Genomic DNA, 25560 nt, shown 5'->3' with positions numbered 1-25560 from the left:
CAATTTTCTTGTGATGCATGATAGCAGGAAATTTTTGCATGACCAAGTGCATGCAGTTGCTATTTCTATTAGCTACTAGTTAATTTTCACTTTGCCTTCGCTGGTTTCACCTTTGAGGACATGTTATGTCCACATTACACGTGTTAAATGCCACCTTTTATAGCCAGGATTTCATGAGAGATACAAGACAAAGAGGCAAATTATTTTTTATTGATCAAATCCACCTGTGATCTTGGATGACCTCCTTTCGCTATCCATGACCGTTGATTTGTCAGGGATCCAACGAAGAAGACACCACTACGAATCGCAGCCGTTCGATGAACCCAAAACTGGCAGAACAAGTACAGCGCTATCCGTTGGACTAACGGAAACGGACGGCCACGATCGGGGGGACACCGGGCGAGCGGGCCGGGCCACGAGGGGCGACCACACGCCGCTTCAAGCGTTCGCCTTTGTCCGAACTCCGTGAGGGGCTGCTTCGCGTTCTCTCACTCTCGAAGCTCAGGAGGCGGAGAGAAAGCGAGAGAGAGAGAGAGAGGGGGTCGGAGGAGAAGTGGGGAGAAAGAGGGGTCTCTGTTCTAGAGATTCTCTTCGGCGCAGGATTGGCTTCTCTGCTCGGTATCCAGGTTTCATATTGGATTTTGGAAGCATTTCCCGTGTTTTTTTTTGGTTTTTTCCGACCTTGCGGCCTTCAATTCGTTCTCCGCTTCTCTCTTTCTCGTTCTCTCGGTCTAGGGGTGGGTTTTTGGGGTTAGGGTTTTGATTTCTGTGGGATTTTACTGCTCGTAGCTTTAGGTTTGGTGCAAAGGCTTGTTAGTGGAGGAGAGCTACGTTTAGGGTTTTTTTTATGAGAATCGGGAGAAGAGGTTTGTGTTTTCCTGACGTTGATTTAGGTTTTGGGGTTTCGGGTGGAAGCTAGGTTTTTGCTGCTCAATTTTGGGTTTTCTCGGTAAAGAGCAAAACCCTGTCGTAGACTTCCGATTGAAGGTGGGCGTGTTGATTGGTCTATGCTGAAGCAGAAAGACAGAGACCAGGCAACTTATTTTGGAGGGAAATTCGAATCGAGTACCATCAAGGTCCAGAATTTGTATAAATCCACCGACAAGTTTTGGAATTTATACTGTACAGAGATAAGTTATTGTAGTTTGGAAGAAGGGATTATGTGGCATGTGGACTTGTAAAAATTTGATGTTTTAACCCTAGGAGGAAAAATGTTATTTTAGAGTGCGTGACTGTAAAGAATTGAAGAAATAGCTCTGATGATTTTTTGCACGCCATGATGGGGAAAACGCAGAAGTTCTCAAAGGGATACGCTTCAGGTTTTGTCCCAGACTACCGGCATGCAGTTGAGACAATTGATGAGTCAGAAGGGTTTGGTAGCCCAGGCCATGTTGACTCGGAGGACTCCTGTGCTCCAAAAAGGAAGTGTATAAGCTTAAACATGGAAAGACATGATAGTTTCAATGTCCCATTGCAAGTCATTTCTCGGTCAAAGTTGTCTGTTCCAGAGAGGAAGGAGTTAGAAATTAGATTGAGAGGAGAGCTTGAACAGGTTCAATTATGCCAGAAGAAAATACTCTCTAAGAGCATGGCAGGTGCTAATGGGGTTGCCTTCTCGTCTTCCAGTGATGGGCGTGTGGAGAAACGGGATCTTGTGGGTCAGAATGCTTCGCAAGTGAAGTGTGGGAACTCGGGAAAGTTTGAATCTGCCAAGTGGGGTCCACCTCCTCTTATTAGCAACTCCTATGCCATGTTGATGAAACAGTGTGAGGCACTTCTGAAGCGCTTGATGGCACACCAGTATGCATGGGTGTTTAATACTCCTGTTGATGTGGTGAAGTTGAATATCCCAGATTATTTCCATGTTATTAAGCATCCAATGGATTTGGGAACAATTAAGAGTAGGATAGCTTCAGGTGCTTATTCTAGCCTGTGGGGTTTTGTCTCAGATGTGAGGCTTACTTTCACCAATGCCATGACCTATAATCCACCTGGTAATGATGTACATATCATGGCAGATATCATGAGCAAATTTTTTGAAACAAGATGGAAACCTATTGAAAAGAAACTGGCTGCAGCTGATGCAGCTGTTAAAAGAGAAACAGAAGGTGCCAAGTCGGTGTTGCAGCCAAAGAAGAGGAAAGCATCTCCTATTAATCACAATATTGTTATGCCTGAGACCGTCAAGCCAATGATGACAGAGGAGGAGAAGCAGAATCTGGGCAGGCGCTTGGAAACTTTAGGCAAGCTTCCAGTGCACATCCTTGATTTTTTGACGAGGCATACCGGCAATGCAAATGAAACTAACGAGGAGGAGATAGAGATTGATATCGATTCTCTTGGTGATGATAATCTGTTTCAATTACAGAAGCTTCTGGATGATCATTTGCTAAAGAAACAGTCAGGGCAGAAAGCAAAAGCTGAGCCTTGTGAAATGGAGGTGGAAATTGATTTTTTAGACTTTATAAATAAGGTATTTACCCCATGTATGTACCTAACTCTGCACTAACTTCTCTTGCAGATTTTAAATGAATCCGGACTTAGCAATTCCTCCAGGCATCCTTGCAAAGGTTAACTTCTTGTTCCACTCCAATGATTTTCTCAACTCCACACACAGTTGTGAGTTAGATACTTCATCTTACAATTGCATCATTCTTTCTTGTTTATGTGCAGGCAATGAGCCAGCTGATGAAGATGTGGATATTGGTGGCAATGACCCTCCTATTTCAAGCTATCCTCCAGTGGTTATAGAGAAAGATACAGCACTTAGAAGCAGCAAATGTAGTAGTTCAAACAGTTCTAGTAGTGATTCAGGATCATCTTCCAGTGGTCTGTGCCTGTTTTTAAGTCTTCTTCTTTCCTGCTTTGTATCTTACTATATTATTCTGTTGCTTAACTCATTACTGTATGGTTTGATTCAGCAGTGTCATTTTGAAATTTTATTTATTTATTTTTTTGTGGCATTCATGCAATATTGATTATTGTGCATTGATTTATATCTGCATTGTTAATGTTCTATTCTCCATATTTTAAATGGTTATTTGTATTTGATGAAGCTCTACATTATCTTCATTTTCTAGGTTGTTTTGTGCAGTTCCTTTGAATATGTCATTTAATTTCCTTCCAAATGTGTTTCTGTGGGGTTGCGAGTCACTTTGGATGGTATATTCATGCTGACAACTCATCTAATACTTCTTGGTAGTTTAGGAAATAATATCTATCATAGCACCTGTCACTTTTTATGAAAATTTTCTCCGTCCAGATGTATATGCTTTAAGCTAATGCTGATGCTTCTACTAAATTATGGCTTTGTAGTTGCTCACACTACAAATCCAAGATTTTATTTAGTTGCTTGTCCAGAGCTTGTGCTTGGGCAAACCTACATCATGAAATCTGACATGTTTAAAGAGGTTCATTAAACTCCTTATGTGAAACTGTCTTCATGACACTTTAAAGCTGAAATAGATCAATCAAACAAAGCTGAAATAAATGAGAAGATTAACTGATTTGATACTTTCATATTTTTTGGTAGTCTTAATGTCCTTACTAGCCAGCCTTCTCAAGGTACAACAATTTTGTATAGAGATGACCGATTAAATTGGTATTGGGTATGTATGACCTGAGATGGGGAAGTAAGGGGTGGAGGAGGCTGGATGGCTTTGATGATACGCACCTGATATTATATGAGATCAAGCTAGGCAGCCTTAGTGGATGATTGTTGTGCATCACATCAAAATTGTAATAGATGAGGACAATTTAACTTATATGTAAATTCACAAAGAGAACCAATAAGTTGCGCATCATGCATTTAGGTTGATGGGTGCCTTGGATTGATGAGACTTATCAAGGGATACATTGCCTGTGTAAGTTTGGATTGATTTCAGCAGCTTATGGCTGATTCTACTTTAGATTTGATCTCGAATTGCTCATGGGGATAAATTGCTGCAACAATCCTCTAGGTTAGAGTAAAAAGAAAGCAGAAGTCGGGCATTTTAATAAATTTAGTGGGAAAGTGGGAAAGGTAGCTTCCATTTTGCTATAGAGAAGAAGAAACTTGGGACATTTTTTTGGTGTTGCTTTTGCATTCTAAAGAAGATTGTTTTTGAAGCAAATCTGTGAAAGTACTCTTAAGAGAATATTTTCTTGACTTGTTTAGTGTTTGATAACACAATATGAAAGCACTTATTGAGCCTTTTTGATTCCCAATGAAGTTTGATTTGACTCTATTAATTCCAACTTTGTTGAGATTAAGGTTTAGATTATAGACTTTGAGATGATCCCACAAACTCATGCCTTTTGGTCCGGGTTGGTCTAACTTAACTTTTCGTAATCCATTTGTGCATGTAATATGGCTACTCGCAAGAGATGCAACTTATTATTTTATGAAGAAGGTAGGTGATTTATATAAGCATAAGCCATAAACTAATTTTTCTAGTTAGCAACAAAAGCAGCTTTTAGACTTCCACCTATGTGAGAAGCATGCTTCATTGAGCTTCACCAAACGTCTTTCTCGGAATACATGCTTTTCTTAGCTTAAAAAGTTGTGAAAGTGTATTTTTAAGCCATGTTAAATGCGACGTAATTTTAGTTTCAGTCCAATTATCCTTGTAGAAATACCATAGTGATGCCCCTTGTGGACCTTCCTTTTTTATATTCCTTATCTGGAACTTATTGAATTACTTGTGTATGTAAGTTGTAGTTAGATGAGTGCTCATATATGCTTCTTAGATTTTAGAAATTTTCACCATACAATTGAAAAACACTAAAAATGAAAAATAAAAGATTGAGGAACTGGAACTAAGTTCTAACTTCTGTGAAGTAAATCTTCAATAGTTCACATGCATTAGCCACTTCAGCCACTTGTTGGCCTACCCTGAAGCTTGATGGCTTGGCTATGTTGGCTTATAACTAGTATATGGTCTGAATCTACAATCACCATTAGTCCACACCATTTTTTGTGCAGGTTCGACCACTTGGTCTAAGCTGGTGATGATTCTGTCTTCATTAGGTGCACGATTGGTCCATTGCAGTGGTAAAGGAGCATGTGTTGTTGTAGGCATCGTGTTTGACTTTATTCTTGTTAGAGTCAAGGGTGTCCAATGGGATGTGCGATCTGCACATCCCATGCACATTGCATTCCTTAGAATCTTGACATGTAAAGAAGTGGCTAGGTATTGATGCTTGACAATGACTTGCTCATAGTTCATCTAGGCTAGTTGTGCACAATGTGTTCCATAGAATCTTGATCTGTAAACATTCCACTAGGCATTGATGCTTGAGAATGACTTGCTCATAGTTCATCTAGGCTAGTATTATAGGAGGTTCTTGCTGCTCCATCTATAGGTTCAGCTTCTCATCAAGCTCAGATGGCACTACATATTGCATGTTTCCTCCATAGATGGTTGATCCACATAGTTCACCTTGGCAAGTGACACAAGCTTTGAAAGGGTTGTTCCTTATCCAATGTTTACATCTTCTCCCAATTATAGATTACACTGTGCCTAGATCTTCTATTGGGCTTTTACAATCAGCTCCACCACATATTTGTGGTGCTTTTTGATTTGGCTACAACTGTTGTACTATACATTCCCTTGCATAAAGAGTCAGTACAACTGGTAATTCTATGGAGGAAGCCTGTTAGGTTCATGATGCAATGGAATTTTGATCCTTAATTCATCCCTTTTGCCTGCTGTGATCATCTCTTATGGTTATTACGTGCAAGGAGTATCTTAAGTTGTGCCTGTTCTGGTCATGGGCTGGCATCATATATAACATGTCATGCGATGTTAATCATGTGTTCAGTCATGTGCCATGGTTCGGAACAATTAAATGAGTTTTATCAGTGGTATTTGAGTGTGTGGTGCATGGCATGCACCAGTGAAGACAGACACATAATACGAAGATACATGCCTCGTTATCATGCATGTGTTTGTTTAACACAGTTATACAATACCTTAATTCCTGATCATATGGATCGACCTCCACCAATTGTTGTCCCCTGGTGTCAGAAACTATGTGTTGATGTGATATGCCTGTAGGACTCATATTTGGTGGGGGACATGAAATATCTTTCTTGCTACCCAAGGACTTTGTAAGCAACATATAATTGATATTTGGCTAAGAAACCGCATACAACTATTTCTAATCAACATGTTTGTCATGACATTTTGTGCATTGTATTTGTGTGTTTCATCAGAGGATGATGGCAAATTTGATTTACTACATTTTGATCCTTGAAGGATGCAAGGACTTGCTTACCTCCAGTTTGCTGAGTTGCTATTTCACACTTAATTGTTTTTTTATGCTTCAGATCTGCCCACCAGCGATTGTATATGTGACTTAAATGATTTACCGAGATATTTATTAGAGGATGATGGTGAATCTTGCTATCACTTTTAGGTCCTTGAAGGCTTCAAAAACTTCTTGCTTCTCCATCATAAGCATTTCCAGTTAGCTAAGTCTCTCTTCCACTCCTAGTTGTTCTTCGTGCTTTGGAGCTGCTCATCATGCATTGTCTTCATATCCTGATTGATTGATTGTTGAACAAAGTGCCTTTGCTTTAGGATTAGGTGCTTTGGTACCACCTAATAGTTCTCCTTTGTAGAATAGGACTAGAGGAATGAAAGTAGAAGAGGGGAAAGTTGGGAAGATGCAGAATGTTTATGTTGTAGAGGCAAGCAAGGGAAAGAATGTTCCTGACAAGGATTACTATGTGGGAACTAGAGCTCGACGGCACGGGTCGGTACAGCTCCGTGCTGGGCCCATACCGACACAGTAGAGGAGGCAGAGGAGAGGAGAATGAGAAAGGAAGAGGAGAGAGAGAATAGGGAGAGAGGGCGGAGGCCGACAAGCCGTGTGGAGGGGCGAAGGAGGGGCTCCGCCTCTGGTTCTCCTGTTTTATTCGAAATAGAGGTCCCAGAGGGGGTCTCTTTTTATTTTCGCGATTTTTAAGTGAAGTCGGCTCCTCCTCTGCACGGCTCTTTGGCCCTCTGTTGGCCGGCCCTCCTCCTCCGCATGGCTCTTCGACCCTCTACCAGCCCGCCTCCACCTTCCTCTCCCTCCCCCTCTCCCGCTCTCTCTCTCTTTTTCTCTCTTTTCATTCTCCTTCTTCCCCTTTGTCGCCGATTTTTCGTTTTGGTTGTCGGAACCGTCCTGGTCCGCCGCTAGTACGGCTCGGCACGCTCCGAACCGGGCGCTTTGGGACGGTTCCGCCAATCATGTTTCCTAATTTTACAAAAAAGAGGAAAAATTAAATTTGAAGTTATTGATTCTCTTCGTCTAGCATCGTAGCACATGGCTTAAGTTGTGGCTACATGATCCATCTTTCACCACATTAGCATACAATAAGAAAGCATTAAAATATTAAAAAAAGACTAAAAAACTGAAATAATAAGACAACTTAAGAGCTAGCTACATAATTGGTAGTAGGGATATTGAATGGATTATTTTGATATAATTGGTATTCCTAAGAAGTGATATTGAATTTAATTTGCTAGAATTTCTAGTGAGTGTCATGAATTAGTTGAAGTGCTAGCTACATAATAACAATTGTGTCTACCCTTCTTTTTCAAGTGAATTGCCACTTCTTGCACATCGGCTTAGATGATTGAAGTCAATCTTGTCATTGAATTTAGTTTTACGGATCTCTTATAATGTTCAACTACTTTCATGACCTTTGATTGCTTTGAGCTCAAACCATGGAAGGTTGGTTGAAATATTCAAGGGGGAGATCTGCGACAAAGTCCTTTTCTTAGCTAGAGTAGACATTCACGGTCCATTTTGGCTCCAGAAGATCTTGTTGGTGCGATAAAGATCTTCCACGTGAGAGGTCCATCTTAAAAGCATGTTGGAGGTCGGGAGGTTAAGAGAGAGTGGGCAGCCAGCAACACAACGAATCCTTGTTTTTAAGGGATAAGATGGATCACTTTGGAAAAGGGATAGGTTATCCTAGCAAAGGGAGTAGTTGTGCTACCAGCTGCCCCGATTTCTTTTCACCAATCCACTTCCAGCAAATTTTAAAGCAGAATATTTGCAGGGAATCTTATTGGACCGGCAAACAGAGCCTTAGAGGAAAAACTAGCGAGTACTATCCCTTGCATGGATTTAACTTAGACTCAATCGTCATTAGGGTGCAAGTTGAATGGCCAGCCACAACATGACTCACATTGGCTATGCTTGACCAGAATTAGTTGGTTAGTGTCTATTTGGACCCAAAATTGACCACATGGTGAAGGTATTCAGGTTATGGTGGATCAGTTTCTGTTTATGCTTTATGTAGCTTTGGTGTTTGTGGATCAGACTCTATGTTTTGAAATATTCTTTGGTGAGTAGAGTCTACTGCGGTTGGTCCAGTTCTTAGGCGACCTTTGTAGAATGCAATTGAATAAAATCTTCAAGACGTGAAACAGACTGAGAAGTTTGGGTCATGGGCTTTGGTTGTTTAAAAATTAATTCAACTTCATGCCGGATATGGATTTTGCTGCTTGCTTGTCCCCTTAATTACAAATTGATAACCACCAAATTTAAGACCTGAAACAGACTGACAAGTTTGGCCATTGGCTTTAGTTGGCTCAAAATTGATTCATCTTCATGCTGGCTAAGGATTTTGTTGCCTACTAGATTCGGTAATGACAAATTGATAACACACCAAAATATCTTGCATTGTACCTTTCTTGGCTCGGGACTGGTGTGGTACATTTATTATGTTATACATTGCCAACAGTAAGCATTGGCATGTAAAGTCACACTAGCTTGTCACAAGATACACAAACTTCTTTATTAAATTCTTGTTTGAACCTTAGAACAATAAAGGCTTCTTTATTATGATATATAAATATGTTTTGAACAACTAAAGGTAATTTCTTAGGATCACATATTATTGTAAAACTATAAAACATCCTAAATGTTTGGGATGATTATTATGTATTACATAGTTTAAAACTTTGAAGCAATCTATCATACAGATTGACGTTAAATAACTACTATACTCCATGTTAACTGTTCTTACAAGCTTAAAGTCTATGGCTGTGGTATATTTGTTGTGGGCATAACTCTGTTTACACATTAGCTTGCATATCATTATTGTTGTGCACCTAGTGATATACTTATGATACCAGTCTTGGTGCTGGCTTGTGTAGTTGATATACCTTTTTGGTATCATCGTGGGCATAAACTATCATTATTACTGCCACAAGTACAGCAATTCCTACTGCATGTGTCTGGTCTGGAGAGAGGTAGCCATAACATGGGTAGTAGGCTACAGGATATATACCTGGCATCTGCTAGTCATGGCATGCTTTGATAATGAGATATGGAGGATGATGAACCACATGTGGAATAAATCGTGAATTTTTCCATAAGTGAAAAATACACCAATCCTTTTAACTTGCAACTGGTTGTCTTTTATGGATTTCATCCCAGACATCTAAAGGCTTCTCTTATAGGCCTTCTACCCCTAAGATGTCTCCTAGAGGATTAAAGATCCTAGCCACATGCTGTCTCTTATGGTTTCTTTGACTCCTGGTGGTATGGCTATTGGGGATTATAAAACATGCTTTTAAAATAGGAAAGTAGGATTCTGGTCTTCACCTCTGTGTCTTGGCCTATGATGTGTAAAGAATACACGTAGGCAGTGGTTGCTATGCAGCAATATGGGCTAGGGTGGATACTACAGCTGTACAGACCCATGTACCTTGGCAATAACAGCATATTTTCAGTTGGTGTGGTAGGACTGGCACTTCAAACTATAGATTTAAGTTAAACTCGTAAAACTGGGGAACACCAACTACCCTTTATGAGAATTTTGTTTCAAATATTTAGAACTTCATATTATACAGGTTAAGCTGAAAGGGCATGAGATTTGCTGGGTGAGGCTATAGGTTGTTGAGGAAATTGAAGGTTTTAACTTTTTCGAGCTATTGATTTGTTTTTTCTATCTGTTACTCGTTAGATAGAGGAAGCTTTAACTTTTTCGAGCTATTGATTTGTTTTTTCTTTTATCTATCTGTATTATTGAACCATGGTGATTGATGGGATAGCCTATTTTTTGTTTCAAATAATTTAGAGATATATCCTTTGACAAAAGGTTCTACCCTGTCGAGTACAAATTCCCAATTTAACTACATTAAGTCTGCATCGCTGTTAAATAGCACACTCCATATCCTACTTTCTGTTGCATAACAGAGGTCTTTTTCTCATTTTATTTTGTCATAAGATTGGTGCCTTGTATGTATAGATGCTTAATGCTTGTTCTTGCAAATATACTTTGTGATTCTACTCTTTTGATCCTTCTGCAGATTCAGACTCTGGTAGTTCCTCAGGAAGTGAGTCAGACGAGAAAGTTGCTAGTTCTCCAATGGTTATCAAGGTATTTTAGCTTTTGAAATTGCTGCATGAGCTGTTGCTTGAGACTGCCAGCAATTTTCTAGCCTTGTCATTCCATTTCTATTCAATATTATTATCAATATGAATCATATCTTGTTAAATCTCTTTCTGTTTGTATACTTCAGAAATTTTATCATCCTTTAGAAATTATAGTCTGTCATGTTTGTCTATGCAGGAAAATGTACGATCTAGGGCAGCTTTGGAGCAAGAAAAAAGTGATGTTTTAAACCCGCTCGATGCAAACAGTAAGTTATTGAGCTACACCTTTAATCCATGGAAATTGGTATGCTTGTAGATTTTCTTGTATCTGGAGATCAATACTGTCTCCTTCTTTCATCATTTTATTGTCTAAATGCTTGTATTATTAGCAACTTACAGGATCTTCTAATGGGTTAGATCAACCAGAACAGGATGCTGATCCTATACCTGCATCTGTCGAGGCAAATAGCCACCAAAAGGGTAAGCATGAATTTCCAAGAAGAATACTGTGAAACTCCAAGGATCTTAAGCACATATTATGCACGGACCCCCTCACCTTTGCATTATAAAAAATTTAGGGGGGAATACTCCATCTGAGAGGCCCGTCTCCCCCAAAAAGCTCTATCGTGCAGCTTTATTGAGAAATCGCTTTGCTGACACAATCCTCAAAGCTCGTGAGAAGACGCTTGACCAGGTTGGTTAGAAGTGTGATCACTTTTGCTGTCACTTCTGATCATGTGGTATACTGCCCAAGGATTGTACCATGTACATGATCTGTGTAATCATTTTTCTGAGACTAGGGTGAAAAGAGGGATCCAGAGAAACTTCAGCTTGAGAAGGAGGAGCTTGAGAGGAAAAAAAGGGAAGGTAAGAAGCAACGAGGCAATTGTTAATACTTTTTGATTGTTTTTTTTTTTTCATTTCATGTTGTGAATGATGTACCTATAATCATATGAACAGAGAAAGCTCGGTTGCAAGCAGAAGCCAAGGCTGCTGAAGAAGCTCGAAAGCAAGCTGAAGCAGAAGCTGCAGCAGAAGCTAAGCACAAACGTGAACTCGAGAGAGAAGCAGCACGTCAGGCCTTGCTTCAGGCATGTAAACTTTTGTTTTCAGGCACATCATAATGGCTTTCTTTTGTTATTTTGATCTTTTATTTGATGGTGGATATTCTATGCATTATGTAGATGGAGAAGACTGCGGAGATCGAGAGCAGTCAATTTTTAAAAGATCTAGAGTTGCTTAGAGCTGTTCCAGCTGAACATGCACCTAGTTCTGTTGGCGAGACAAGCCCTGCTGACTTACAGGAGGGTATTGACTGTTTTAAATTTGGGGGCAGTAACCCTTTAGAACAGCTTGGGTTGTACATGAAAGCCGATGACGAAGAGGAGGAAGATGGTGAGCCAAGCACTGTTCTTGCAAATGATGTTGAGGAAGGAGAAATTGATTGACCATCTTCAGCTCTTCCTGCTACATACACGCCCATGGGCTGTGGTCTCCACGGTGTAGTCTGTTGGGTAGCAGACTGGGCCCAAATGCGTCCCCAGTACCAAGTGTGTTTGTCTGGCCTAAGCCAACCACAGTCAAGATCGTCATGATTAATGTTGCCAAGGGTACTGCTGATGTTGTGCTATGCTGGTTTCTGTTTTGGTTTCTGGCTTGTATTCAAGTGGCCATCAGTTTTGGTGTTAGAGAAGCAGGTTGATCCCGTTGGGAAGCTTGTGTACTCTATACGAGCGTTGGACTGCAATATGGACTGGTTAAGAGGAAATTGGTGAGTCTGACACTTGTGCTGCAGACTCAAAATAGGTGATATTTATAAGCTGATTGAGGCATCAGATTGCATTCCATGTCATCTATTACAATGTGGGAGCTGTAGGAGGTTTTGGAGATTGCTGTTGATAATTTACTTTTTTTTTTCGTATGTGCTCCCCATAACTGTACAAAGACAGCTGATAGATGAAAACAAAGTTCCTTCATTCTTAGTGCAGTTATGTTCTGCTGATGCATGCTAGGTTTGTTTGTAGATGCCTTTCTAGCTAAAATTTCTGTTCAATTGCGTTCATTGTAGTTTGGCTTCTGCTCCTGCTTTCCTCTGTTGCTCAGGTTGCTGGAAGGTGAGAACTTGCTGATATGAGGAAATGGAAAATGCTCAAATTCGAGCAATAGGAAATAATGAGTGTCGAATAACTCAATTGGCAGAACTCTTTAACAAACAACTAAAGGAATCATGAGCAATTTGTGGATAAAATGATGACACCACGATGTAATTTGGTTAAACAGAGAGAGAAAGAGATGCAAACAGGCAGGAGATGCTGATCTGCTAACAGAAATCTTAGGAATAGCTATCTCTGATATTCTCTCAGATTTTTTCTCCTTGCTCAGCAAGACGTGATGAGATGCGTGCTTGTACTTGTTTGCAACTGAGTCATGTTTTTCCTCAGCAATAACATATTTTGCCATCATTATCTTGCTCAGCATGTTCTAGCAATGACTGATGTTATGGCTTTATGGCGATGTGCCCCTCCATGAAGTTACAGGGAAGCTTGGTCCTTCTTAATCCTGGAGTAACAACCCTTCTACTACTTTTACAATCACAAAAGTTCAGTTCCATTCCTAGGCACTCTATAGTAGTTGTACGCTATACCACTGACTCGCCCTGGGAAGTCTCCGGAGATCTTTCAAGTTGGCCATCGGCCACAAAGCCATATCACGCATTGCAGGGCATCATGACACAGGTGATTTTTTTTTTGGTAACAATGTGGTATAGGACAAATAGTAGCTTCAGCAATAAAGGGGCTCATCAGCATCTTGACTCAGATATTGCCAACCGATACTACTATACAAACAAACATGTTATCATGAACTAATTCTCAAACATGCCTTCATCTGACATACTAGGCAACTCGGTACCATTGACAAGTGGCTTGTTTGTTGAATAAGAATTAGAACTGCTAAATATGCTGTAGTCAAAATCTATGTCGTCATCTTCATCTTCATCTTCACTTTCCTCTGTTTCTTCTGGGGTCGCCTTCATCTGGGCTTCACGATGCATCCTCTGTTTGATGGCCTCTTCATACGACATTTCATACCAAACGGTACCTCTTCCAACAATCGATCGATTATGGTCTTCCGTCATTCTCTCCTGTTTGCTCTTCTCTGAGTTTTTGGGCTCTCCCCAGTAATCATAACGGTATAGAGGATCCGAGGGGTCATAGCGGTCCCCTCCCCAAACTCTCTTATCATCAGTGTATCTCCCCGGCTCCTCCAGAGGAAGACCAAGAGCTTTCCGGCTGCCAAAATAAAACATATTTATCTCCAGTTTTTAATGCACTGCTGGATTGAAATATATGTCACATTGCAGAAAAAAGTTCATACATGCAAAAAAAATTCTGTTCCAGGAAAACTAAGTTTATCTTATCTTCAAGATCATGTTACTCTTGTAGCAGTTGCAAACATTGTCTTCTGCCATGCCATTTGTACCCAGTGTTGGGCATGTGCCATTCATGTGAGAGGAAGTTTAATGGCTGTGATAACAATGGACACTCCTAGAGGTGAGAGGACTGGATAAAGGAGGATGAGTTCTACATTTTCGGTTACCTCAATATCTCAATTAAAAAATAACTTTCATGATGTTCGATGCTGTGCATTGCCAGACTCAACCCTTTGCAGATAAATATAATACAGGCAAATGAAAAAGAGACAAAAATAGAAAATATTGGATTTTAATCATCGTGTGACAACACTGTTAGAGGTATTCGTTCTGCAACATTTTGATTTTTCCCTTTGGTATTTTTAGTAGAACAAAGTGAAAAATTTCAATAAATATCAATAATGGAGAAATGCTTTCAAGAAATCTGATCTGTCAAAACATTACCAAGGGAAAAAAAAGGTTAGTTGTTAAAAGGCTGCACTTGATGGGACTACTTGTGCTGTAGAAGTAACAACAATATTGATGCAGGCACTTTTGCCATCTACAGATATTAATATTGGAAAAATGCTATAAAGAAGTCCAATTTGCTCAAACAAGATAGGAAAACGTCTAGTTCACTAGGGCCCTGTTTGGGGGAGCTGTTAGTAGTAGAGCTTTTGAAAGTAGAGCTGTCTGAAGTAGAGCGTTTATAAAAAGTTGTTTGCTGTTTAGCAACTACATTTCTAAAGTGCTGTGACACTTTAACATGTGTTTGGTAAACAAACTGAGAAAATACTTGTGTGACAAAATGACCATAAAGAACATTACCAGTATTATACAACAGAGCATAATAAAATATAATATGTATTAATACATAATATACGATATAGTATAATATTAATGTAATATAATATAATATTATTATAATATACTACTATAACATTATATATTATAGAATAATAATTTAATATAATATTAAATTATTTAACATAACATATCAATGTATTAAGTTATAATGTAATATAATATTATATTTATAGTATAATACAATAATAAATATATAAAATATTATAATTATTAGTGTAAATTAATTTTCATCCTTCTAATGACCATTTATCTCTCTAACAAATTTTCTAGCTAGATGATAAAATTGGTTAAATAATTACTAATATTTTTATTTATTTATTTATTTATTTAGATCAGATTATTTGCCACTCATTCATTATTTTTCTTTTTATTTATTTTATTTAGTTATTTATTATTTTATTTCATTGAAATATAGAAGGGTCGCCGGCCATGGGTGGTGGCCGACATGGTGGCTGCCACCGTGGGCAGCCACGAGCTCCCAAAACAAAAAAAACAAGAAAAAAAAAGAAGAGGAAGAAGGAACAGAGGCGGCGGCGTTGAGAGGAAGAAGAAGATAGAGAGGGAGAGGGAGGGGATGGGTGAGAGAGGAAGAGGTGGGATGAGGATTTTGGGAGAAAAAAGTGAGATTTAAATGGGGGTATTTTGGTCCAAAAAACAGCTTCCCGACAAAGCTGAAAATAGCGTTTTCGGAAAGCTCCAAATTGGAGCTTCTCCCCAAAAGCTGTTTTCAGCTTCCCGTAAAAGCTGAAACAGCTTTCTGAAAATTTTACCAAACACCATTTTTTATCTAAAAGTACTTTTGGAGGGCCAGAAAGTGCTTTTTGGCCCTCCAAAAGCTCCCCCAAACAAGGCCTGAAATAGATGGCCTATTTCAATGACAGCATGGGATTATTTATCCAAGAGTAACAAGGTAATGACGTTGATGCAGGCATTATCGTCATCTAATAAAAAATCAATAACAACATGGACAATGGTATCATAATGGATATGTATTTTTTCCTTTCAACATACTGATTTCAATAATCTTTTAAAAAATAGGTTTCTTAGAAATTCTGTGCGACATAAACTAATGGCTTTTTAAGAAGCAAAATTGAAAGACCCAAATCTCAACTAGTATTTTTTAATCAAGTACAATTGTTTGAGGGTATAGAGAGTTCAAGCATGATTTGTAGATCTCATCAGCATAAGAGAACCTAAATATTTTTGATAAATTTTTGTGTAAAATTTAGATGCACAGGTTCCAGTTCCTATAAAGTCCATGTGTATACGAACAAATATAACGCCCCACCATCCAAAATTATGGTATGACAATTCGCATGCAGTTGTAGATGTAGCTGTTTTTAGATATGAGTAAACACAGGAGCGAGAAAAGATCCAGAATGCATGGCTAACCAAAAAGTTAAAAACGTACCAACTGATATCTCTGATTAGAGCTTCTCTTTCTTCTAAAGAACGTCGCCAATGCATCAGGTCATACTCATCCATCTCTATGTTACGTCTCAACTTTGGAATTTTATACTCCTCTCCTCTTTCTTTTGCTTCCTTCTTTAATCTGTTGTGCAGCTGCATCAGACAACACCATTCTAATAAAAATGCATGCAGATACACACATGGAAAGAGAGAGTGCAAGCACGAACGCATGTGCATGCGTGCGATAGAGAGAGAGAGAGAGAGGAGCTTAAACGATAATCAACCTGTTAAAGTAAACCTCAAATAAGATAACAATTTTTTCATCATAAAATGTTTATATTAAGGACTCTGTCTTGGGTATAGGGTTTGTACATTATTTGGAGTTTAATTAAGCTGACTTTAAGCGAGCTAAGGATAGCTCTAGATTGCTCAGTTGCTAATCTTGCAAATGGCTCACTTGTTTGACAGCCTTACAAGATGGTAGGGCATATACCATCATTTGAATCCTTGCTTCTCAAACAAACCGTTGACTCAGGTATCCAAGTCCTAACCTTTTTGCTGTCATTTTCTTAAAGGCCTAAAACCCAATACTAAAATAGTTGACAGTTGCTTTCTAGAGGTTTAGCGATTGATAATCTGAAACTATTCTATCATTGCAGATGAGATTATAAGGTTCCTATTTCTTGTGCTAAGGTTTTGTGTTTGAAGTTCAATAGCCCTTTAAGGATCTGTATAGATTCTTTAATATTAATTACAATGCCTTATTTGACTCCTGAACTACAAAATCTTTTAAAATATGTCAATATAAAGTCTTCAGAGATTCTGCAATCCAAAAGAGGACCTTTTGAAATATGTCAATAATTACACATGTTGATTGTGCCATTCATACTGCAGGCACATCTTTTCCCCCTTTTTCTGAGATTCGTCAGTGCATTATTTTCTCATATCTGGTTTTGGCTACCAGGGCTGGTATTCCCTCCATTTCATGGTATTCCCTCTATTTCAGAAATTCATGTTGGACACTTGTGATGTTTGTAAGAGGAAGTATTGATGGCTCTAATAGAAGCAGAGACCAAATGATGAGACGATGGAGTCCATGAGAAAGCTCATGGATGGGGAAATGGTAGCTAAGATGCATCCCACTCAAAGATGGCAGAATGATATTGGATTCATATACTGCTAGGATTTTTTCACTATTTTATTATGATTCACAAACCAGTATCGAAGATAGAAAGAATGAACGAAAGGACTCATGACGAAGGCTCACATTAGAGAATTGAAGGCTCAGAGCCTTTTGGATTGGGAAGTTATTTGCCCCCAGTTTTGAGGAAAGTTTTTTTTTTTTTTACTTTTCTTTATAATAAAATAAGGAAAAACTTGAAGACAGTTAAAAGTTGATGCGCATATGCAACAAATGAAACATATAGACCACCATATATCTTTTTCAGTATGCCAAATATATACTATACCTGCAAGTACAATCATATTAATGCATGAACAAGTTTTTAGCAAAACAATTTATGGATGTCTCTGTATAGATATAAATTTTGGCAAAGATATAACTGCATAGATCAAATTCTGTGCAAATGATGTCATGGCACATTAGATCACCTGACGCTCAGCACGAGCAGCATCCATGTCAAGTTCTTTAACATTTGTATTCTGACAAATATTCATTAAAGAGAATCAGTAAATTAGTTCCATGCACAATCTGCTAGAAGCAGTCTTTGAGTAAATTGTCCAGTCAAGGTAAAATTATGTATAACTACTCACCAGAATAACCTTTGGTAGCAAAGCTTTCTTATAGTAATCTTGTGTATATTCAACACTATTTTCTTCAACAAAAGTTGCATCAATAGTTGATTCATATTTCTTGTCCTTATACTTATCAGGGTTTTCCTCCTCATGATCCAGAATCATTTGCTCTGCATTATGTAGCTGCCATAACTGCACAGTGCACACCAAGCAAACAGACTCCAATTGAACAGTGTAAACAAAGAATATGAATACATAACTAGTTACAGATTTATTACATAGTTAGTACAATTATCAGGAATTATAGCCAGAGTGAACAATAAAAGAAGATAATCTGTAGACACTGTGTGAAGAGTTGAAAGAAGAAAGAAATGAGCAATAAGCAAAAGAACTGGGTAGAGAGGTTAATTCAGAAAATGCCTTATCAACATATGGGTGATCGGATAACAGTGATTGCTCTTCCATTTTGACTTCAGGCCTTTTTCTAGGAATGGGTGGTCTTCCAGTTTCCCGCTGTAAAAGAAACCATGACAAAATATGAATAATCCATATCCTAAATGCTGAAATAACTGACGAGAAAAACAGAATGACAGTACATGTGATCTAGTTAAAAAATCATAAAAGTCCAAATATGAGCAAATATGTGCACAAGACTTCTCTATTACCTACTTTTCATTACATCATTGACAATTACAGTATTAGACCCTTTAACAAATTATCATGCAGAAAGATGGAAGATGATAAAAGAAAGCAAATATCCTACCAACAAGTCCCATAGTGAGTCAACAAATGCTGAAGTTCTAAACCTCTGCGCCACTAGATTTCCAACATTAATGTAATTAAGGAATGTGATCTGCCAGTCAAAAGCTTCCACAAAGACAAATATTTCTAGCACAGAATCTACCAGCTAGTCTCATTCTGAGCCAACAATACAGATATAATTTCACTCACAATCATCTGAATGAGAAATGAATTTGGGACATACAAGAAAAGAGAAGTGGGGAATGCAAAAGATAAAAGTGAAGATGTAATTTCAAAGGAGAACTCAACCCAAAGCTTCTGTTTGGAATACCATGTTGTCATGCCAAGTAGTAATTGTACCTTTTTTATTTATATTTGGATGCTGATTGTTGATAACAAATGCTGTTTGGACATTATTAAGAGATAAGTGGATGAAAAAGGGAACACTTCAATTATTTATATAAGGAACTAGTGAAGAAAAAGAGAGGAAATGAAAAAGAAAGAAGTGGAAGCCAAGTAACTGGCAAAGTAGAATTGGTGGTGTGAAGCTTTTGTATCCGAAATACACATGAATGTAAGTTTCCTCACATAGTGGCATCCAACTATTTCCTCACAATTAGTTCTAAAGCCTTGGCTCCTATTTGAGTTTGAATCGTCTTATTGATCTAAATTTTGGCAATTTATTTTGCTGTACCAAAACTAGATTATGTTTATCCTTGTGATTAAGAAGTTTGATGTTTTATGGATTGAATTAAAACATCTGGTCAGACAGTGAACCCTGACCAACAGGTACAATCAAAGATCGCCGAACCGATACCGGTAAATGTACAGGTCGGCCACCGGACCGGTTCGAACCGGTACCGAACGGTTGCCATAACACAGCGCGCCGCTGTGGTCCCGGAGTCGGTGTGAACCAGTTCGCACCAGTTTCCAGCCATACTGGATGGAATTGTCCAGTTCCATCCGGTATGGATCTAGTACTAGTCAGTTCCAGCCCGGTACCGCTGGGTTCTAGCCCCATAGAGATTGGAACCGTTTTTTAACGTCAAATCAGACTGGTCAGAGATTGGACTAGTTCGGTACGGGCTGAATCGGCCGGTACCGGCCAGTTCAACATTCTTTGGGTATAATAGTTGGTGCACCGACGAACTTTGACTAACAAGTACAATAGTTGGTTACCTGCCCCTTGGTATCAATTTGATTCTACAAAGTGATTACAAGTGTTTTGCAGTATTTTCAAAATAAAACACCTTCGTAAATGTACCTATTCTTATTTTCATTTTTTTCGGAATGAGCCATCTGGAAAAATGTATCTACTTTAATAGCTCCCTGGAAATCTCACTTTGTAACTATCTGAGTGACATTAAGCACCAAGTTTTATTACTTTTATTGTTTTAATATGCTTGACCCTATCTTGTTCACTATGTTTGGCTACTTACTGGGCTGTAGCTCACCTATTCATTTATTATATTTCAGATTAAGTAGTCTATTGACACAAGCTACTCAAAGATTTGAAGTACTTTTGTACAAATATTGGAGCCACTACCTCAAAAGGAGAGCTATATCTGTATTGTAAGAAAATGGTAATAAGTGGATCTTGCTCCATTCGGGTGTATGAGATGTAAAGTTTAATTTGGATGATACTTTAGTTTGTTCTGTCACTTCTGTGTGATCAGATGGCTGATGTTTCATAAATAAATGATTTTGGGACAAATTTTATGACTTTTTAGCTTCCACAACCAATGATTGATCTAGGCTGTTGATTGACCAAGATTGTAGTAAGACCTAAGACTTGGTTGACCCAAGTTCTGGGTCATGACCAGTATATTACTAGAAATTCAGAAATTTTAGTCAAAAAACTAGAGAAAATAAATAGGAAAGCCAGGATCAAAGCATGTTGGATGCTGTCCTAAGAGAAATACTTGTCCCCTTGGGTGCACAGGGTTTCGGCGATCTTCTCTGAAATGAAGACCAAGCCTTGCCTATACTTTTCCTATATGAATGGCATGAAGAAGCCTTTGAACCAATCTTCTTGCTGAAAGGATGGACATAAGAAAAGAATAACATGATCAACCTATCTCTAACTTGCCTAGTAGTGGAATGAAAAAGAACTTAGGAGTGGATGGGAAGAGAACAATGGGGGAATGGGGTTTTTCAGAAAAGAGAGGTTCTTAGATGTGTCTGGGAAAAGCGGAAACTAGCAATTAAAATATGGAGGTTTTTTATAGAATGTGCACAAGGAAATGTGGGTTATTTCCCACTAACTTTAGCAATTGCAGCCATTACCCATCAAATCTTATCACATTCTCTCACTCGCTTGAGGAGAGAGAAGGACTAGGTCAAGCATTCAAAAATAAGAATCTGCTCAAAAATAATAAAATAGAGAAAATAAAGAAAACAAAAGAAAATTTCAGTAAAGTAAAACCCTTTTTTTTATGAAAGAACTGCACAAATATAAACACTATCTAACATCACCAAGTAGCCAATATGCTTTCTCAATATTCCAAGACTAACGATATTGAAGACACGTGCATCAGTTCTGACTGAAGATGAATAAGAGCAACCACTTTGGTCCTAAGTAAATTTAAGTAAATTATAGATACATACATTGATACATTCTGATAACACAAAGTAGTCAATGTGTTTTCGTATCATTTTGCTACAAACAATGATGAAGAGATGTGCATCAATTCTTCTAACCCAAGTTCTACATGTGCATCCAATGCTTTTGTCGGAGTTGTTCCAGTGCTGCCCTATTTTTTTTTATTTCAGATTTCTGTGCAAGGGTAAAGATTATTCTGTGCTAATTTTTCTGTTTTATACTTTAATTTCAATTCTATTGATTGGTTAGTACCTGCTAGAATGAGAGTTAACCCTCTACATTGCTGGTTTCTTATTTATTCTAGTCGTATCATAAATTTGGATATGGTGCTTCCTGAATTTAAACTCTGATTTAGCTTTTGTACTTCTAAGCTAACCAGAATTAGCAATAGAACTTTTCAAAAACCTAGAGAACATCAAATTTTAGATGGCGTGTTGGATTGGAAGTTCCAAAAAGAGGTGCATCACCAAATATGTATTCTGGCCCACAAGTTGAATTACAATTTCATCTCTACTATTATATGGAAACTCGGGGTTTTTGATGCCACCCTTGAGTTCGACTCCACATCTAAGCTTTTAATTTTTTTTCCTCAGACATGTGCGACTCTGACAGAGCCTACCAAGTGTGCATGACTCGACAGTGGAGCTGCACCACATCGCACAAGTATCCACGACATGGTGCATCCTCATACAGTAACCTCTTTCCTTGAGACTCCACTTTTATATGCTGATCCACTGTGAATCTCAAACACAGAACAAGTTCAGCTCCACTATTTTTTTCAAACTTTTTTATTCTTTTCCTACTGCATCACGAGTTCGGCAGTTCCATATATCTATCCCTCATGCCCCACATGCATGGCACGTACAAAATGCTAGTACCAATAATTAAACAAAGGATTTCTAGATTCTTGTTTCTAAAATCATAGTCATAAATCATAACTAATTAGCTCTAAGCCCATCTACAAGCAATTGACAAATGCACAACCATTGCAAAACATAACAGAAAGGTACTTCAAATGCAGCAGAATCATCCTGAATATAGCATAGTTGAAAGTCAATTCTCACCCACAATTGTTCTGGATTTGTATCCTCCTCACGATGAAATATTGGTGGAAAGTCAAATCTATTGAATCTGCAGATGTAAAGGCAATTTGATGGGGTTAGAACAAAATGGTAACCATCAACATATGGATTAACTTATCTAAAGTTTTACATAATAATTACTTAGTCATGAGACGTTTATTAGCAAGATGAAGTAGTATCTGAAGTGGAAAAAATCTTAAATTAATTGGTGGGATGTGTTACAAATATTAAAAGGCGGGCAAAATAAAGCAAGAATGTACACACATAAGGTGATCTATGTTAGGGTATAAGAAGCGCATTTCGATAGGAAAACGAAAACGATATGGATCTCGTTTTGCCTGCAAAACAACACAGATGAAAGCTTTAGACCAAACACAATGGAGAAGAATAAAAACATATAAATATGATACATGAGAAAATGAAAACTGCATTACAATATATATTGGCTGACAACGAGCAAACATAGACAGAAACACCCAGATTTCTGATTGTCTGTCAGTTGAAAAGGAATGCAACAATAATTCCATACATGCATAGACATAACAATATTCTACAGGCAACTAACAAGATAACTCAAATGCAAATGTAAGCACACAAGCACGTACCACATTCAGTACAAAATACTTTCAAGCTTCAGCAATGATAAAATGATTAGGTCAGAGCCAGAATAATTTGTTACTTACCAGAATTTCAACAAATACATGCATGCCAACTTTTATGTGATGACGGATCCAATACCAATCATTTCCTTTTATGGGGACCCACCTAAGAGATAATAGCAGATAAATGTGAGCAGGGGATAGAATCATGAAATTTTGATAATACACATAGTTCATATCAATTATAAGAGATGCTCAAAGTTTTTTACTTCATATGCAAGCAAGGCTTTCAATTTTCAATTTAAAGTTGTTAAAGTTGTTCAGTCATGATAACAACTTCAAATCAACCAGATTGCAAGTTGAGTGCTCGACATAGGTAGTACTGAGTGTATTAGAAATAAAACAACTTATACAAGAACTTCAGCAGTCAAAATATCTACATATATATATAAAAACAGTCACAGTAATAGAATAGTTCAATACACAAGTTGTCCAAGTTGACGAGAGTAAACCCATTATAAGCCCTTGAAATAGTGATAATCATAAACAAGTGTGTGTGAGAGAGAAGGGAAAAACCAACAACCTGGGACAGGTTTTCTCTTTTATGATATATTCAATCTTATTCACTTATAATAAAATAGCACAGCTAGATATCTGGAAGATGGCAAAGAAATAGCAGCTTCCAAAGTATAAAGGAATCACCCATCGTAGACGCATCCAATGTCGACAAAGGCTCCTTGGTGAAGGTGTAGAGTCACCACTTTCCCTCGACATATCTGTGATTCAAATAGAAGGCTTGCCGAATAGTGTAATAAAAAGAACTGGAACCTCAGTTATCGATTATCTGTTTGGACAGATTTAACACCACATATTGAAGGCATGTAACCTTTCTGAAATTAAAGGAGAAGCATACCTGTCCAGGATATATAAATGGGAGCTCGAGCTGCAAGAACAATCACTATTGATAATTAATCAACAAATGAGTCAATGTCCCAAAGATTTAGTATGGGAGTCCAAGAGCTAGTCCAAATACCATGTCATCTTTGTAGTCCTTGCCTCGTTTTCTCCTACCAGGATAGTAATCTTGGTCAAACTGCATATGCAAAGGATATGGTGGGGATTGATGAGAACCGGAAGGTGTGCACATTATATGAAATTTATGGATAAAATACAAGTGTTTGTAGGTGCAGAGGATTTAAATAATAACTGGACCAAAACATGGTACATAGAATAACACGTTAGTGTGAATAGAAATGGAGTCCAGGATGCAAATATTAAGAGGCCAGACATTCTCCAAGTACACTTCTGCTCCAGACTTCATTTCATGATACAAAGTAATGAAGTGAGAAACACGGATTTTGAAGTAAATAAGTTCTTCCAATTGTTACGTAATTAACATATGCCATTTAAATTCGAAAGTAAAATCTATAAAACAATGATACAATCAGCTTCAGAAATGGATCAGGATCTGGACATATTAATTAGACCAAAACATATTCCCCAGAGTACTACTTTAGCGAGAATATGGTGGAGTTGAGGAAACAATTAGCAAGAGGGAACAAGAGGTTCCCCAATTAGATTTTTAATCCTGATTTCTTTTTTATCATACAAAATAATTAAGTGAAAAACATTGATTTCGAGTCCATGCCATGCTTTTTCTCCGTTATTATCACAACTTCAAGCGCTCACCTTGTAAGACTCCTCCTCCAACTTCTCCCGGTTCGCGGCGACCCATTCCTTGTACTGCTTCAAGAACACCTGGTACCTCTCCAAGAACATGTTATCCACATCGGTCCTCACCTCCTCGTCGAGATCCACCCGCTCCGCCTGTAGCTTATGGGCCTCCCGGATGAACTCCAGCTCGGCGGCGTCAACTTGCCAGTCACGCGGTGGCCAGTCCCTCGGCGGAACCATCCTAACGGCGACGGGGCCGGCCCAGGAGGTCTCAAGCGGGTCGGGGATCTCGCCCTTGATGGCGAATTGTTTCGCGAGGTACTCCTCCTCGGAGAGGCCGCTCTCCTCCATCTTCTTGCGACGGTAGGAGGGGCGGAGCATCTTGAAGGCCTCGATGGCCTCGGGGGACTGGAGAGGGACCTCGACGCCCTCGTTAAGGCTCTTGCGGGCGAAGTCGGCCTCGGGGGTGAGGATCTCCTCCCAGGGGGCCCAGCCGCGCTCGATCCAGTTGCGGCGGCGGGCCTCGTCCTCGGACTCCTTCTCCCGGGGACGGAATCTCTCGAGGTATGCGGCGTCGTCATCGTCGTTGGCGGGGAGCTCGTCGGGGGCGTAGGGTGAGGAAGAGCGAGGGAGAAAGGGAAGAGGGGAGCGGCGCCATGAAGGGAGGAGGAGGAGCGAGATTCTAGGGTTCCGGGGAGGGGGAGGAATTAGGGTTTTGGGGCGGCGGAGGGGGCGGGGAGGAGGAAGGCGGACGGAAGGGAGGAGGTGGTGGCCGCGGTGGTGAAGCTGGAAGCAGTGCATTTTTTTTTCCGTTAGCTTTTGGCTTGCAGGGTTTTGGGTTTAACGATTTTGAATGGATAAGGGGTGAAGTGTACGGACATTCAAGGTGTGGTTACCCACTTTGTACGGAAGTTAGGGAAGAAGGGTTAAACTAGCGGCCTTGCAACCTTGCAGCGGTTATTATATCGTGACTTCTGCTCTAATCTATTCTTGCATGACAAAAATAGCATCCCTATTTAATATTTTTATTATTTATATAATTAAAAAATAATTTTATAT

At 38.8% G+C, this 25560-nt stretch overlaps 2 protein-coding genes across 3 annotated transcripts; one reads left to right on the top strand and one right to left on the bottom strand.

The window, feature by feature from the left end:
• The first annotated feature begins 444 nt into the window (after positions 1 to 444).
• Positions 445 to 12349, top strand: LOC103715185 (transcription factor GTE9-like). Of its 2 annotated transcripts, none has more exons than XM_017844736.3 (10): positions 445 to 2440; positions 2522 to 2570; positions 2674 to 2829; positions 10296 to 10366; positions 10559 to 10628; positions 10780 to 10842; positions 10941 to 11056; positions 11163 to 11229; positions 11323 to 11453; positions 11547 to 12349. In XM_017844736.3, the coding sequence occupies exons 1-10, from the start codon at positions 1277 to 1279 to the stop codon at positions 11808 to 11810; spliced, it is 2151 nt and encodes a 716-aa protein (XP_017700225.2). In that variant the 5' UTR covers positions 445 to 1276; the 3' UTR covers positions 11811 to 12349. The 2 variants fall into 2 exon arrangements, with proteins under 2 accessions (XP_017700225.2, XP_008800952.2); XM_008802730.4 differs by having other exon boundaries at positions 448 to 2440; positions 10762 to 10842.
• A 492-nt stretch (positions 12350 to 12841) lies between these two features.
• Positions 12842 to 25333, bottom strand: LOC103715184 (protein PLASTID TRANSCRIPTIONALLY ACTIVE 10). Its single transcript, XM_008802727.4, has 12 exons — positions 24517 to 25333; positions 23861 to 23920; positions 23741 to 23770; positions 23530 to 23603; positions 22912 to 22993; positions 22493 to 22566; positions 22211 to 22277; positions 18224 to 18316; positions 17822 to 17995; positions 17660 to 17710; positions 16050 to 16201; positions 12842 to 13652 (listed from the first exon to the last, which is right to left on the bottom strand). The coding sequence occupies exons 1-12, from the start codon at positions 25300 to 25302 to the stop codon at positions 13226 to 13228; spliced, it is 2070 nt and encodes a 689-aa protein (XP_008800949.1). The 5' UTR covers positions 25303 to 25333; the 3' UTR covers positions 12842 to 13225.
• Positions 25334 to 25560: the final 227 nt, after the last annotated feature.

This window comes from Phoenix dactylifera, chromosome 7 (assembly GCF_009389715.1).
Source record: "Phoenix dactylifera cultivar Barhee BC4 chromosome 7, palm_55x_up_171113_PBpolish2nd_filt_p, whole genome shotgun sequence".
Lineage (NCBI taxonomy): Eukaryota > Viridiplantae > Streptophyta > Magnoliopsida > Arecales > Arecaceae > Phoenix > Phoenix dactylifera.
Note: the sequence above shows the minus strand (reverse complement) of the source record. Positions and strands in the feature narration are given on the sequence as shown.